This window comes from Artemia franciscana, chromosome 1 (assembly GCF_032884065.1).
Source record: "Artemia franciscana chromosome 1, ASM3288406v1, whole genome shotgun sequence".
NCBI classification, from domain to species: domain Eukaryota; kingdom Metazoa; phylum Arthropoda; class Branchiopoda; order Anostraca; family Artemiidae; genus Artemia; species Artemia franciscana.
This window is the reverse complement of record NC_088863.1, coordinates 9,205,482-9,221,536: the sequence shown is the minus strand read 5'-3', so window position 1 is coordinate 9,221,536 and position 16,055 is coordinate 9,205,482. Positions and strand designations below refer to the sequence as shown.

The 16,055-nt window shown below is 33.4% G+C and overlaps 1 protein-coding gene across 1 annotated transcript in view; it reads left to right on the top strand.

Annotated features, from left to right (window-relative positions):
• LOC136025168 (2-amino-3-carboxymuconate-6-semialdehyde decarboxylase-like) overlaps positions 1-16,055 on the top strand; it is a 146,085-nt gene that overhangs the window by 119,601 nt on the left and 10,429 nt on the right. The window contains exon 6 of the mRNA XM_065700935.1: positions 14,323-14,418. Within this exon, the coding sequence (XP_065557007.1) occupies positions 14,323-14,418 (96 nt within the window). The remainder of the gene's footprint in view (positions 1-14,322; positions 14,419-16,055) is intronic.

Genomic DNA, 16,055 nt, shown 5'->3' with positions numbered 1-16,055 from the left:
CAGCAAACATTAATTACATTTGATTTACTTACGAAAGTAGATTGTTTATTGTGAACACCTTAATTGTTAGCCATAAAAATTGAACATTATAGTAGGAATACGGACATTCTTTTCTCTTCTTTTAAGATTTTTTAAGTTAATCTCTTTTACTGAAAATTCAATATATACTACACAGCAAAAAATATTTCTGTGGCAAAACCGGTTAATTTCTTGAACTTCAGGACAACAATCCTAATTAAGATTGACTAGCCTTTTTGTTAATTTTGAAGGATTTTTGGAACTTAATGGAATTCAAATTTTGAAATCGGAAGAATATTAAAATATTTTTTTTTTTAGTTCAACCTTAAAATGAAATTAAATTAACCTAATTATCTTGATTACATTATATTATCAATAAATAGATCTAATTATGTGAACAAATTACAAATTACACCTGTTGGCTTTTATTTATATTTGGAATGAAAAAATAGCCGTAATGTAATCAAAGTAGAACTATAATTGTGTAAAATAATAGGGAATATATATGAAATATAGAAACAGCAACAGATTTTACTGATAAAAAGATAAGAAAACTTGACATTGAATTATGTTTCGCGAGGACTGCAGCCCTAAGTTGTAAATTTTCTTAGGTAGAGCAAGTGGAAATGGGTGATAAAATATCTACGAGATGGGTTTTTGCTAGAAAAGGGGGGTTATTGCCACCGTACAGAATTACCTCCCCTGAATCTGGGAAGTTCATATGTAGTGTTTTGGTACTTCAAAATTGATTGGTCATCTTAAAATTCTTTCCCAAGTGCAATTTGCCTTTCTTTGGGGCAAAATACTAGTTCGGTCCTACTTAATTTTTTTTGCTACTTAAACTTTTTTTGCTACTTAAAATGGGCAAGAGAACTTCTATGTCCAGTGATCCTCTCCCTATTTTCTAATATCATAGGTTTGACGTGATTGCCCTTGGAAAAATCTATGATTTTTTTTCTAGGAAAAAAAAAATGTAAAATTTCATGTTTTTGTGGATAGGAAATTTGAATGTCGAAAAGCAAAACTTTCTTTCTTGAATTTTCAGTTGTTATAATCCCGAGTTGTTACTAAAAGTACTAGAAAAAAAATATCGAGAGAGTCAAGAAAAAAAAAGAATGCCTAGGTGTTTCCCGAGAATAATAAAAATGTTCAATAAAAATATTCTCAAAAGAACAGGTTGATAGCCAAATGAAATTTTTTTATTGATTTTGAACATTTTAATGCTTTTAATTACAAATTAGCCAACAAACTTAAAAAAGGCTTTGGCAATCCATTTTTTTAAGAGTAGCCAAACAATTAAATTATACAGAGCTAAAATAGAAAAGTCTATTTCTTGAACCGAACGAAATGAGTTTTTATTTTCTATTATGTCCACTTATAAAAGACATGCTGTGACACAAAAAAGCTAGGAGGATAAGTTGATGTGACCCAACTTGTGGTAAGACATAGACTCATTTATAAACAATAGTTTTGATGAGACCCAGGGGTGGATCTTGAGCAAAATGTTGGGGGCGATATGAGAAATCTAGGGGAAGGGGGTAATTATTCCAAAAAAGAATGAAAAAAGAACAAACACAGGGAAAGAGGGGCCCAAAAAAATTTTGGACCCCTAGATCAGCCGATGATAAGGCTCATGGCTCGAGAGCAAAGATATACAATACCGATGTCCAACTGAAGAGTTTTTATCTAACCAATAACTGTCCTTGTCTTTTTTTAGTTTCTTCTCAAACTTTCATGATTTTCACCTATTTAAAGTAAGCTTATTCAGAAAATTCCACCTTTACAGAAGAACTTGGAGAAAATTAAATATTACTTATGGAATAATATTAATTTATATTAATTAAGTACAACTGAGTCTGAATAGTAATTGAGTATTTTTTTTGTATTTATTTAAAAATCGAAAGGAAAACTAAAAATTATGTGGAAAGCCCAATCAAACAGTTCGTGGTAACGAACTGTAGTAAGGAGCGACCCGGCTCAATAGTAACCAAAACTCTAAAAAATGGAATTTTGGTACCGATAGCTACATCAAAAGAATCGCATTTTAATGCTGATTTTAAATATATAAGTTTCATCAAGTTTAGTCTTACCCATCAAAAGTTACGAGCCTGAGAAAATTTGTGTCATTTTAGAAAATAGGGGGAAACACCCCCTAAAAGTCATAGAATCTTAAAAAAACAAGTTGTTTTAAATGAAAGTAAGTAGCGACATTAAAACTTAAAACGAACAGAAATTACTCCGTATATGAAAGGGGCTTTTCCTTCTCAACGCCCCGCTCTTTACGCTAAAGTTTTTTACTGTTTTAAAATGTAGAGTTAAGAGAAAGAGTCAAACTTTAGCGTAAAGAGCGGGGCGTTGAGAAGGAAAAGCCCCTTTCATATACGGAGTAATTTCTGTTCGTTTTAAGTTTTAATGTCGCTCCTTACTTTCATTTAAAAAAGCTATTTTTTTTTTATTTAATTATTGAACATAATCGGAAAGATGCTTCAAGTTCCTATAGACAAAAGAAGTGAGAGGGGGCTAGCTGCCCTCCATTATTTTTGGTCCCTTAAATTGGGAACTAGAACTTTTGATTTCCGATCAAATATGCCTTCTGCAGATCTTATTGGATCACTGTTTTGAGGCGATCACCCCAGGGGAAAACAAAAAACAACAAATGAACACGCATCTGTGATCTTGCTTCTGGCAAAAAATTCAAAATTATATGTGTTTGTATATAGGAGCTTGAAACATCTACAGTAGGATTCTCTGATATTCTGAATCTCATGACGTGATTTTCATTAAGATCGCTTGATTTCTTATTGGCTTTTTTTCCCTTTTTCAAAAATTATGCAAATTTTCTCTGGCCCGTAACTTTGATGGGTAACATTAAACTTCATGAGATTTATATATTTTGAATAAGCATCAAAAGCCGATTCTTTCGATGTATCTTTTATTGTCAAGATTCTGTTTCTTATAGTTTCGGCTACTTTTGAGTCGCATCCCTCCTTAATTACAGTTCTTTATCAACAACTATTTGAAACCTTGATAAAACGTACGTAATTGGACGTAATTGGATAGTTTCTCCAGTAACTATGAAAAAACAAAAATGAAGAAACAGATCAATGTCCTCTAGTGGAACCTTTTATACTCCTCGGACAGTTTTCTTCAGTATTTTCTAATTATACTGGTTAATTATGTTTATTTTTAACACAATATTGATATCTTTTTCCCAAAAATACAAGTTTTGTTTTTCAATTTTTTTAATGCATATATGGTTGTGTAAATGTTCACGTAACCAATCCAAAAAGTCAGATTTTATTATCAAGACTCTGTTTTTTACAGTTTTGGCTACTATTGAATCGCATCGCTCCTTAATTACAGTTCGTTACCAAGAACTGTTTGAAATGCAAAAAAAAGCAAATAGAGTATGGAAAGCCTGATTACCAGACATAATTGATAAGGTTTTTCCAGCAACTATGAAAAAACAAAAACTAAAACGAAGAAATAAAATCGTTGTACTCTAGTGGAACATTTTATACTCCTCGGACAGTTTGTTCAGTATTTTGAAATTACACTGTTTAATCATATTTATTTTTAACACAATATGGATATCTTTTTCACCAAAATTAAAGTTTAGTTTTTTCGATTTTTTTAATGCATATATGGCTGTGTAAATTTTCACGTAACCAATCAAAAAAGTCAGATTTCATTTTTACTACCCTTGTGAGTATCATCCGGCACCTTTTTTGCACTCAAGTACGTAAATTAAATAGAAAAAAAACAAGTTTTTTTTAATGAAAGTAAGGAGCAAGATTAAAACTTAAAACGAACAGAAATTACTCCGTATATGAAAGGGGCTTTTCCTCCTCAACGCCCCGCTCCTTGCGCTAAAGTTTGATTCTTTCTCGCAACTCTACTTTTTAAAACAATAAAAAACTCTTTTTACTTTTTAAAACAGTAAGAAACTTTAGCGTAAAGAGCGGGGCGTTGAGGAGGAAAAGCCCCTTTCATATACGGAGTAATTTCTGTTCGTTTTAAGTTTTAATCTTGCTCCTTACTTTCATTAAAAAAAACTTGTTTTTTTTTCTATTTAATTTCTGGACGTTTTTGAATTAATGCATGTTTTGATCTTGGCTCTCCGCACATAAGTAATTAAAACAAAAGTTGCATATTAATTAATTGCAATTATCGGAAGACTTTGAGAAAAAAGGAGTGAAGGGGTAGGCCATGTTCCCCTCCAATTTTTTGATTACTTAAAAAGGCAAGTAGAACTTTTAATTTTTTACAAACGTTTTCATTGGTAAAAATTATACGTAACTTGCAAATTAACTTACGTAACGAACTTCTATATTCGTATATTTTTATTGCGTATATGAGGGGGTTCAACCCTCGTCGATACCTCACTCTTTGCACTAAAGCTGAAATGTCCCATTTAAGCCTTAGTGACTTTGAACTTTAAGCTTTAGAACTTAAATCACACTTTGAATCACAAAGGCCGTAGAATAAATAGCTGAAATTACTAAAAATACGTAAAGAGTGATGCGTAAAGAGTGACGTAAGAGTTAGCGTAAAGAGTGACGTATAACGAGGAGGTAAACCCCTCATATGCGTAATAATTTTTGTTAGTTTTAAGTTTTAATGGTTGGCGCGCTGGGGTGGGAATTCTGTGTCCAAGGGGTACGGGCTCAATCCCAGTTTTGACTAGTTATTTAGTTTGGGACGGGGGTCAGTGGCGTGACTCTGTAAGCTCAGCCAGAGTCGACTCAGCTCTAGATGGGTACCTGGGGAAATCTGGGGAAGGTAAGCAGGAAGGGTGTGCGAAAGCACAGGATGGTTGGCCCCCAACCCCCTATTGCACTTCCTGGCTGAAGGACCATGAAACGGAGATTATCACCGCCGGTTTGGACCTTAAGGGTCTAGTGCCGACTTACTTACTTACTTACTTTCAATAGAAAAAACTTTTCATATTTATTTTCATTGTTTTCTCAAATAATGCTAGAAAATCCCGCCCCCCTTTCATTCAAATTCTCTTCCCCCATGAAAAGCTCCTCCATGGAAATATCCTCCCACGTAACCCCCCCCCCCCTCAACTCTCCCCCCTAAACCAAAAAAATCCCCCTGAAAACGTCTGCACACGTCCCAGTAATCATTACTATATGTAAACACAGGTCAAAGTTTGTAACTTACGGCCCCTCCCACGGGGACCGCGGGGGAGTAAGTCGTCCCTAAGGACATAGTTATTAGGCTGTTCGACTATGGTGAATAAAATGGCTATCTCAGAATTTTGATCCGGTGACTTTTGGGAAAAAATGAGCGTGGGAGGGGGGCCTAGGTGCCCTCCAATTTTTTTGGTCACTTTAAAAAGGCACTAGAACTTTTCATTTTCGTTACAATGAGCCCTCTCGCGACATTCTAGGACCGCTCAGTCGATACGATCATCCCCGGGGAAAAAAGACAAAAAAACAAATAAACACGCATCCGTGATCTGTCTTCTGGCAAAAAATGCGAAATTCCACATTTTTATAGATAGGAGCTTAAAACTTCTACAGTAGGGTTCTCTGATACGCTGAATCTGATGGTGTGAGTTTCGTTAAGATTGTGTGACTTTTATGGGGTGTTTCTCCCTATTTTCTAAAATGAGGCAGATTTTCTCAGGCTCGTAACTTTCGATGGGTATAACTTGATGAAACTTATATATTTAAAATCAGCATTAAAATGCGATTCTTTTGATGTAACTATTGGTATCAAAACTCGATTTTTTAGAGTTTCGGTTACTATTGAGCCAGGTCGCTCCTTACTACAGTTCTTTACCACGAACTGTTTGATAAGACAAGTTCTTTTTTATTAAAATTACTTCGTATATGAAAGAGGCTGCTTCCTCATCAACGCCCCGCTCTTTACGCTAAAGTTTGACTCTGTCTATCAATTCTTCTTTTTAAAACAGTAAAAAACTTTAGCGTAAAGAGTGGGGCGTTGATGAGGAAGCAGCCTCTTTCATATACGAAGTAATTTCTGTTCGTTTTAAGTTTTAATGTCGCTCCTTACTTTCAGTTAAAAAAACTTGTTTTTTTTTATTTAATTTCTGAACGTTTTTGAATCAATGCATGTTTTGATTTTGGCTCTCCGCAGAGGAATAATTAAAACGAAATTTGCATTTTTTTTTTTTTTGGTTAAATGGCTTTCTCATAATTTTGATCGAATGATTTTGAGAAAAAAAGAGCGAGGGAGGAAGCCTAGTTGCCCTCCGATTTTTTGGTTAATTAAAAAGGCAACTAGAACTTTTAATTTTTTACGAATATTTTTATTAGTAAGAGATTTACGTAACTTATAAATTAGCTTACGTAAAGAACTTTTGTATTCTCATATTTTTATTACATATATGAGGGGGTTCGCCCCCTTGTCAGATCCTCGCTCTTTACACTAAAGCTTAAATTTTGTCCCAATTCATTAAGAATGACCCCAGAATCACAAAAGCCGTAGAATAAATAGTTGAAATTACTAAAAATACTTTAACGTAAAGAGCGAGGTATTAGGAGGAGGTGAGCCCCTCAAATGGGTAATAATTTCTGTTTGTTTTAAGTTTTAATGCTGTTCCTTACTTCCAGCTGAAAGTACTTTTTCATATTTATTTTTTCATTGTGTTTTTAAATAATGCTAGTAAATCCTGCGCTCCCTTCATGGAGGTTTTCATCCCCCATGACAAATTATCGATGGAAAGTTCCCCCAGCATATCCCCCTCTTCTCAACCCCTCCCCCAACCAAAAAAATCCTCCTGAAAACGCCTGTACACTTCCCAATAACCATTACTATATGTAAGCATTGGTCAAAGTTTGTAACTTGTTGCCCCTCCCATGGGGACTGTGGGGGAGTAAGTCGTCCCTAAAGACATAGTTATAAGGTTTTTCGACTACGCTGAATAAAATGGCGATCTCAGAATTTTGATCCGTTGACTTTGGTAAAATAATTAGCGTGGGAGGGGGCCTAGGTGCCCTCCAATTTTTTTGGTCACTTAAAAAGGGCACTAGAACTTTTCATTTCCGTTAGAATGAGCCCTCTTGCAACATTCTAGGACAACTGGGTCGATACGATCACCCCTGGGGAAAAGAAAAAAAAAACAAAAAAACAAAAAAACAAAAAAACAAATAAACACGCATCCGTGATCTGCCTTCTGGCAAAAAATACAAAATTCCACATTTTTGTAGATAGGAGCTTGAAACTTCTACAGTAGGGTTCTCTGATACCCTGAATCTGATGGTGTGATTTTCGTTAAGATTCTATGACTTTTAGGGGGCGTTTCCCCCTATTTTCTAAAATAACGCAAATTTTCTCAGGCTCGTAACTTTTGATGGGTAAAACTAAACTTGATGAAACTTATATATTTAAAATCAGCATTAAAATGCGATTCTTTTGATGTAGGTATTGGTATCAAAATTCCATTTTTTAGAGTTTTGGTTACTATTGAGCCGGGTCGCTCCTTACTACAGTTCGTTACCACGAACTGTTTGAAAACTAAAATCTTAAGCCCTTTCTCACGTGGATTATTGATAAGTCACGTCCAAAAACAGCATTGTATGTTACATATCCCTTATCCTCACTCTTTTTTGTTGTCAACTAAGCCTCTAATAACTTACTCAGAGGAAAAATTTTGTCCATTAAACATTTCGTGGCAACAAACTGTAAGTAAGGAGGGGCACGGCTCAATAGTAGCTAAAACTCCAAATACCGGGATTTTGATACAAAGAGATATATCAAAAGAATGAGCTTATTATTTTGATTTCGAATGTACAAGATTCATTAAGCTTATTGTTGCCCATAAAAGACTACCAGCATGAAAAAATTAGGGAAACATCCCCAAAATTCAAAAGAACCTTAGTGAAAATCTTCCATCTACAAAATGTGAAATTTTCTACTTTTTGCCTGAAGAACGATTACCAATTCGGGTTTAATTGTTTGTCGTTTTTTCCAGGAGAGATTGCATCTAAGGAATAGTCTTAGAATATCGAGAGAATGTTCATTCGAACGAAAATTAGCAGTTCTAGTGCCCCTTTTAAGTGAAAAAAATGGAGGGCAACTAACCCTCCTTTCATGCCCCCTTTCCTCAAAATGCCCAATCAAAATTTAGAGTCAGTTATTTTGTTCAGCATAGTTAAAAGGCCGAATAGCTATGCCTTTGCAGATAACAAGGCGCCCTAAAGCTCCTGGAGAAGGATCTTTATGCTGTAAAATTTGCCCATTGTTTACGTATAATATTTGTTATTGGGAGTTATTAGGATACATTATTTGGGAGGGGGAGGTAAAAATTATGCTGAGGGGATTTTAAGTGGGGGAATCTTTTATGAGGAAGGAAGTTTCCCGAGGCTGAACTTTCAGGAGATATTTTACACTGGGGGAATTTGCCAAATATTCTTATACGAAATTCTTCTTATTTGTCTTACTTTCTCTTTGCTGACTCAATTTTTTGTTTGGAGATGTTCAGAATAATTTTCTAGGTAAATCGTCACCGCCGCTGAGTTGCCTAGAGGATTTTTTCGTGGGGGAGGCGTGGAGGTAGACCCGGACAATCAGAAACTAAACAAAAAGAACAAGTTTTTGTTAACTGAAAGTAAGGAACAATATTAAAACTTAAAACGAAAAGAGATTATCATGTGTATGAGGAAGTTTGCCCTCTCCTCATTCCCTTACTCTTTAAGCTAAAGTTTAAATTTGTTACCCATTCTTTAAGAACGACTCCTGAAACACAAGCCACAGCAATAAAAAAAATTTTTAAAAGCATTAAAATCTTTAGCGTTAATAGCGAGGTATTGAGGAAAGGGGCAACCCTCCTCATATATGTAATGATTTCTATTCGGTTAAAGTTTTAATGATGCTTCTTATTTTCAGTTGAAGAAACTTATTTTTTCTTATTTAATCCCGAAAAAAGCGGAAAAAATAACGAGCTCACTGGGGAAATCTTTGAATCCAGTTTGACTTTTCCACTAGATTCTTCCGTGCATTGGGGAAAATGCAAGTGACAAAGCCGTTTTGACGTGTTTTTGTCTTGTAAGGACAAAGAATTTGGAATTCATCTTGGGGAAAGAAAATTCTATATGTGAATCATAACCAATTGCTTTAGAGAAGTGTTTTTTTTTTCGGTTTTGAAAAATGATCTGAATGAGTTTTATATGTCGGCTACAATTGTTTTTGACTAGTAGGTATATGGAGAAGCTAGTGGGAAAAAAGCTAGTTAAGTAGAATGAAAACTTCTTTAAGCAAGTAAATGCCGCGTGGGATGAACAAACCTTTTCTTGAAGCTTGTACTTGAAGGTCTGCAACAAGATGATAATCATCATCGCGTATCGCAAACGCGAAAAACACACAAAAAAAACTTCAAAAAGCACATCAAAATTCTTTGTATTCATTTTTGTTACGTTCATTTTATATATTCATTTTGTAACGAGTCTAACAAATATTTCAGGGGGGAGGGGTTCAAACCCCCTACACCCGATGGATACAGCCTTGACCTATGGATACACATTTGGTTTAGGCAAACGTGTTAAAATGCAAGTGGTAAATAACACACTTGCACCTACCTATTAGATACATTTGTTATAGTCACAAATGCTTCCAATAAAGCGCTTTAAAATTTTGTAGTAAAGAGTAGGGACTGAAGAGGGGATAGCCTCCCTTACATACAGAATAGCTTATGCTCATCTAAGTTATTTATTGTCACTCTTTACTTTCATTTGAAACAATTCTTTTATCCAAGACTAACCACGATTAAGGTGTTTTGGCGCCTCTGCTAAAAAGTGAGATTGAAATATGGCATGGTAATAATTTTCCACTTAGAATAGGGACTGCTGCATTATTATTGTTCGACAGTGATGGTGAAAATCTTACTTGGCAATATAATTTTTAGAGCATCCACGAGGCCCAAATTATATAATTATGAAATAATGCTTTATCCTAGGGGATCCTGGAAATTATGAAGCCAAATTAGAATTTAATTAGGACCATCTACGGATATTCTAGCTCAGGGTGGTATTTGCCCACTCCTTCTCATAGTCACTTGGTCCTGCAGTAAAGTTTGTGGTATAATTGCCCTTTCAAGTGGAAAAATAGAAATCACTCAAAAAATGCGATAGAAGATATAATTCGTATCGCACTGGGTGCATTATTTTATGCTGAAATGTATAGCTCACCTTTCTCAGCTTTTTTACTGATCCATCCAGTCCATCTGTCTGTTTGGGTTCTCTGGAAACTTTTTCTTTTCGTTTTTCCAATTTTTGAAAATTTTACTATAGCCTATGTCTATTTTTCGTTTATATAGAGCTCAACGTTGGGGCTTTTCATGCGGGAATTGTATGTGTTATTTACTCGAAAAGATCAACATGCACGCAAAAGTATCTCTACGACTGAAGAGTCCTAAGTGCATGGGCCCCAGATCATGAAATTGCCCTATCTTTGCTAGTGCATTTTAGAGAAAAAAACTGATATGCTGTATCAAATATAGACTGAAATATATTCTAAGAAATGATATAACTTTATTTCATGACATTGAAATAAAAAAACTGTTGTTAATTAAAGTCATTAATAATGAAGTGCTAAGATTTTCAGCTATTTTGTCATTATAATCTAAACATTTAGTTATTTTCACTTTGAATTGAGTATTGATATTAATTTTTATGTGTTATAGAATTTAATTATTCGTCTATATCAGTATATGTTATCTTCATGTTTGATCTGATTATTTATTGAATTTTTATTTATTCGGGTTTTATTTATTCCTTGATAGTATCTGATCGTTCTGAGTTTGAATTATTATATGACACTATTTCTGCTTGTCTTTAGTTTTAATATGACTCTTTACTTTCCCTTGAAAGAATTGTTTTTTCAGGAAGGTTTTTTAAGAATTAAGTTTAAGTTAAAATAACTTTAATTTATGGAATCTCTTTGGAGTGGTGCAAAAAGAGCTATGTCTTGAATCACAGAAAAAACGAGCCAAATATAAGGTAAAGATTTTCATAGAACCAAAATAAATCAGTACTTTAGCCATAAACCAATAACAATTTTATCTTTTTTTATAAGCCAATAATAATAATAATAATAATAATAATAATAATAATAATAAAATAATAATAAACCAATAAACCTATTTTATAAACCAGTAACAAAGTTATCTTTCAGTGTAACAGCGAGTCCTTGAAAGGTGCAAATACTAGATCTGTCTAAAAAAAAGTTCAAGTTGTTGACAGACTCGTTGCAAAAAGAAAAGCTCAAGTGTCGATTCAGTGACCAGCTTTTAGCAAACCAATTTTGTGCTTGTCCTTGTTTAATTTCAGTTTATTCCAAGCTTGTTTTCATGAAAATTTTACCTTTATAATAGAACATTAAATGCATAATCAAATACAACCTATGCATTTAATTCTCATTAAATTTTCTTTTGTAGACTTTTAACTCATAAATCTATAATGGTTTAACAAAGGTCGTTTTTTGGACATGAATTGATTATTTGAATTAATTGATCATTCAGTAAACAGCGCAGCACTGTCTTCAAACATACATCTTCATCAATCTAATAACGGCAAGGTACGTCTTTTGCCCGGCACCAATTTTAAGACATGCATTACCAATTTAAAACATGTATAGCTGTGTTTTATACATTTTGTATGTGCTCAAGAGTTTGCCTTCCAAAGAAACTCAGTTAAAAAGAAGCTTTGTCTACAAAAATAAAATCTAGTCTTGATTTTCCAGAGCGCTGCTTAATTTTCAGTAGCTTTTCTTAGGCCGACTTTATTTTCATAGGCTGGCCACAAAATAAATTTTGCTTCAAGTCGCTAAAAAGACAGAACAATCAATAAAACAATGTTATCTTCTTGTGGAATATTTTTAATCTTTGGGAAATATATTCATTATTTTTAATTTATACTGCTTAATTATAATGGTTTAAATGTTATTTGAGTCTTTTTCGATACTTATTAGAAAATCTAAAAGAAAAAGCCAGAAAGAATATTAAAAACTAAATATTTTCACTAAAAAATTAAAACTCTACATTTCCATAATTTTAAATCCATCATATGGCTGTCGAAGTTTTCACTTAACTAATTCAAGAAGTCAAATTTCATGTTTACTGCCTTTTTTCTTAAAAATACTCATAACAAGCACTATTCGTGCTCTCAAATACATAAAGTAGCGAAATTTTGGAGCTATTTCTCACCTAAATCATTGACACATCTTATTCAAAAACCAGCATTGTATATTACATGCCCCTTGTCTCTATTATTTGTTTTTGTCAACTAAGCCCTTCTAATAACCTATCCAGAGAAAAATTGTGTCTATCCAGGACTAAGACGGAGGAAAATGACTGGCTGACAAAAGAAATAGGAAATAGTTGAATTTGGTTTTATTTTTCCATCGTGCTCTTCCATGCATTAACGAAGAAAATGGAACTGACAAAGCTATTTTTTTTGTCTTGTCAGGACAAATGATTTTTAAATTAATTTTGAATATTTATACAAATTGCTGCAGACAAGAGTTTTTTTATTGTATGAATGAGTCTTGTCGATTAGATAGAAGTGCTTTTGACATTTAGTTGTATGGGGAAGCTGTTGGAAAGTAGGGTAGAATAGATACTATAGATATAGATACTAGGGTAGAAGTACTTTATACCCTACTCGATACCCTACTCCATGAGCACAGATTTTCATAAGCTTGCAGTTGAAGTTCTGTAACAAGATAATAAATTATCTCCGTAAAGACGCTAGAATCTTCAGTAAGAATCTATGTAAACACAGAAGCTAGTGGAAAGTCAGAAGCTAGTGGAAAGTTAAGTAAAATAGAAATTCTTTAACTTTTTTTTAGACTTATACTTGAAGGTCCGTAGCAAGATAATAAATCATCGCGGGTTTCAAAGATATTCGACGCATTTTCTTATGGTGAACTTTATCTCTTGCACTCCTCAGGTTTTCGACTTGTCCATCCAATCCATTTGTCTGTTTTGATTCTCAAGAAGCTTTGTTTCCGTTTTTTTAATTATTTTTTTTAATTGCACTAATAATAATTTTTTAAGTGGTAAAAAATTTATCACTGGAGCTTTCCCTGCTGGAGCTATGTTTGCTGCCCTCGGTTAAATCAGCAACCTCTTGATCAGAAATAGAAAAAGCGGGGTGCTGAGGTGGGGACAGCCCCTCTCATATATGGAACAACTTTTGTTCGTTTTAAGTTTTAATGTCGCTCCTTACTTTCAGTTAAAAAAAACTTGTTTTTTATTTAATTGTAGATAGGAGCTTGAAACTTCTACAGTAGCGCTCTCTGATACGCTGAATCTGATAGTGTGATTTTCGTTAAGATTGATTAAGACGTTTAGGGGGTATTTTCCCCTATTTTCTAAAATAAGGCAAATTTTTTCAGGCTTGTAACTTTTGATTGGTAAGGTTAAACTTGATGAATCTTATATATTTAAAATCAGTATTAAAATCCAATTCTTTTGATGGAACTATTGGTATCAAAATTTCGTTTTTTAGAGTTTCGGTTACTATTGACCCAAGTCGCTCCTTACTACAGTTCGTTACCACGAACTGTTTGATACTTGTCATTCTTTGCTATAATTTTTTTTTTAAATCGCTTACTTTAAGAAAATGAAATTGAAACAGATGGACATATTAAGGCAATATTCTCTAAAATCAAAAAGTGCATCCTGACTTTATTGATGCTATCACACGATTAAAATGTTGAAATCCTACACACTAATATTTTAAATTTCTGTCATTTTAACTATCTTGTGATAATTACTAATGTATTAATGATTAATTTGTTAATTAAAAATGTCTCCTACATGGTAATATTTATCAATAAAATAATAGTTATTAATTACACTTACAATAATGCTAATAAAACAATTATTTATTTAAAAAAAATGTATTTATAGAACTTAAAAAAATGGGGTTCGATCAAAGAAAGGTCAAAACAAGGAAAGACGTGCTGACTTTAATTATACTACACTTGGGTAAAGTTTTGAAATTCTGCATGCTAATATTTTTAATTTCTTTTATTTTTATTTTATTATAATAACTATTTATGTATTATTGATTAATTTATTAATTATTAATTCATCAATCATTTATTTGGTTAATCATTAGTAAAAAATTTAATTTATTAATAATCAATTATTATACTATTTTATTGATTTGGAAGTCTATTACCATAACCTACTCCTATTAAATATCTCTGCATTTGGAAGCTCTTGGAAGTCTCAGGGCAGAAGAAAATTAGGGTCTTAAGATCAATTTCGTATTGAGTTTTTTGTAAACAGTATATGTATTATTTTGATGCTTGTTCTCTTTTTAGGACAGAATTATGCTGGGATCAGATTTTCCATTTCCACTTGGTGAACATTACCCTGGAAAACTCATTGAAGATTCCAAAATGGTTTCAACTTTTAAGGTGAGTTCTTTTTGATATAGGATTTTTGGCCTAATTTTGTTCGACTCCTTTTTTATATTTTTTGCTCCTTTTTGAAAGCTAATTTGGTTGCCGACAATGGACGGAGTCACAAAATTTACTGGCAGTTTGAAAATACCCTCGAAAATCCTCAGGCAAATTCACTTCTCCCTTCTATTTTGCTTGTTTGATGGTTTATTTAAATGATGCATTTTTGTTTCAGCCCTTCTTTGGCTGAACAAAGCTCTAAAATGTTTATTCAGTTTTAGGTCTAAACTGTGACAACCCTGTACATCTGACGGATATGCCTTAGAATATTTTTGCTGATCTTCAGACTTTATCTATGATTCAATTTGAACTAATGATGATTGATTATTTATTATTTTGTCCATTCTGAAATGTTATTCAACAAAGAAATTGTGCCTTAAAATACGTATAATGAATAAAACCGGCACAAACTGTTGTGTTGTTCGTGCTTACTCTATGATAAAGCTCGATTCGTTCCTTGATGTCCTTGAAACCTTATGGTGTCACTACTGATCGGACCCGAAAATATCATAGCCTATTGTCTGAGTGTTGCCTAAACCATGCTTTATTCTTTTCTTCTTTTTAATTTCTTTTGTCTTTGTCCTTGCTAGATAGGACCCATGATCTTAGCGATCCTTTCAGTTAAGAGAAGGTTCAGTCAACCGAGATTCTTAAGTATTTTTATTCTTAAGTATTTATTCTTAAGTATTTACGTATGTCGTTTTTCAGTTATAAAATGGAACTGAGGTCGTCTGACGGTCTTATTTGGCACGTTATTTTATCCTGGGTGTGCTGATAGCTCAAACTTAGCATCAAATCAAAACTCAAGGAGGGTTATCTTAATCAAAATGACTAGAAAGTCTTCACAAAATCTCCGAATGGCTCAAATGTTGCACGCAGCTCCAAGGGGAACGATGCATAATTACTGAAATTAGCCGCTTCAAAATAAATCTTGATAGATACATTTCAGGGGAAAGATTACATATTATGCATTGTTGAAACCAAAATCATGCAAACTTTGTTGTATGCATAAGTGGATGGTCTAAAGAATAAAATTTGTTTGCTCAAAGGTTCCGCTTAATTTGTTCTAGTGTAATGCTGCTCCATGGCTCAAGGAATAACTGGTGTCAGTTATAAGCAGGTCAGAAAAATTAAAATTTGGCCATTTTAGGGGCTTCATTTTTGAACTCATGTCAAGACTAGGACTGTTCTTGTGCGCTAAGGACTCTTGGCCCAGGGAAATACGGTTTTAAGTCTCAAACCTTTGGAAAAAAGTTTTTCTTGCCCTTTGTCAAAAACCCTTTTTGAAAATCCTTTTTATTTTCTTTTTTCTGTATCTGGGTAAACTTACCTCAACGAATTAAGAAAATGGGTTTCAAACGAATTTCCTTTAGCAACTTTTATTTAAATTAACCTCTTCGTAACCCACAGCCTTACGGCTGTAGCTGCAACATTCATCTGATGAAGAACAATTAGTTTATTGGCTTGTTTTTGGAACGGACTCCCTGACATGCTTACCCTCTACCATCTACATGTATGAGGCTCCTGGACTACAGAATACTCCCTGAGGGGATTGCGCAGATAAGACACCCAAGATAAAACTTACCTCCTCC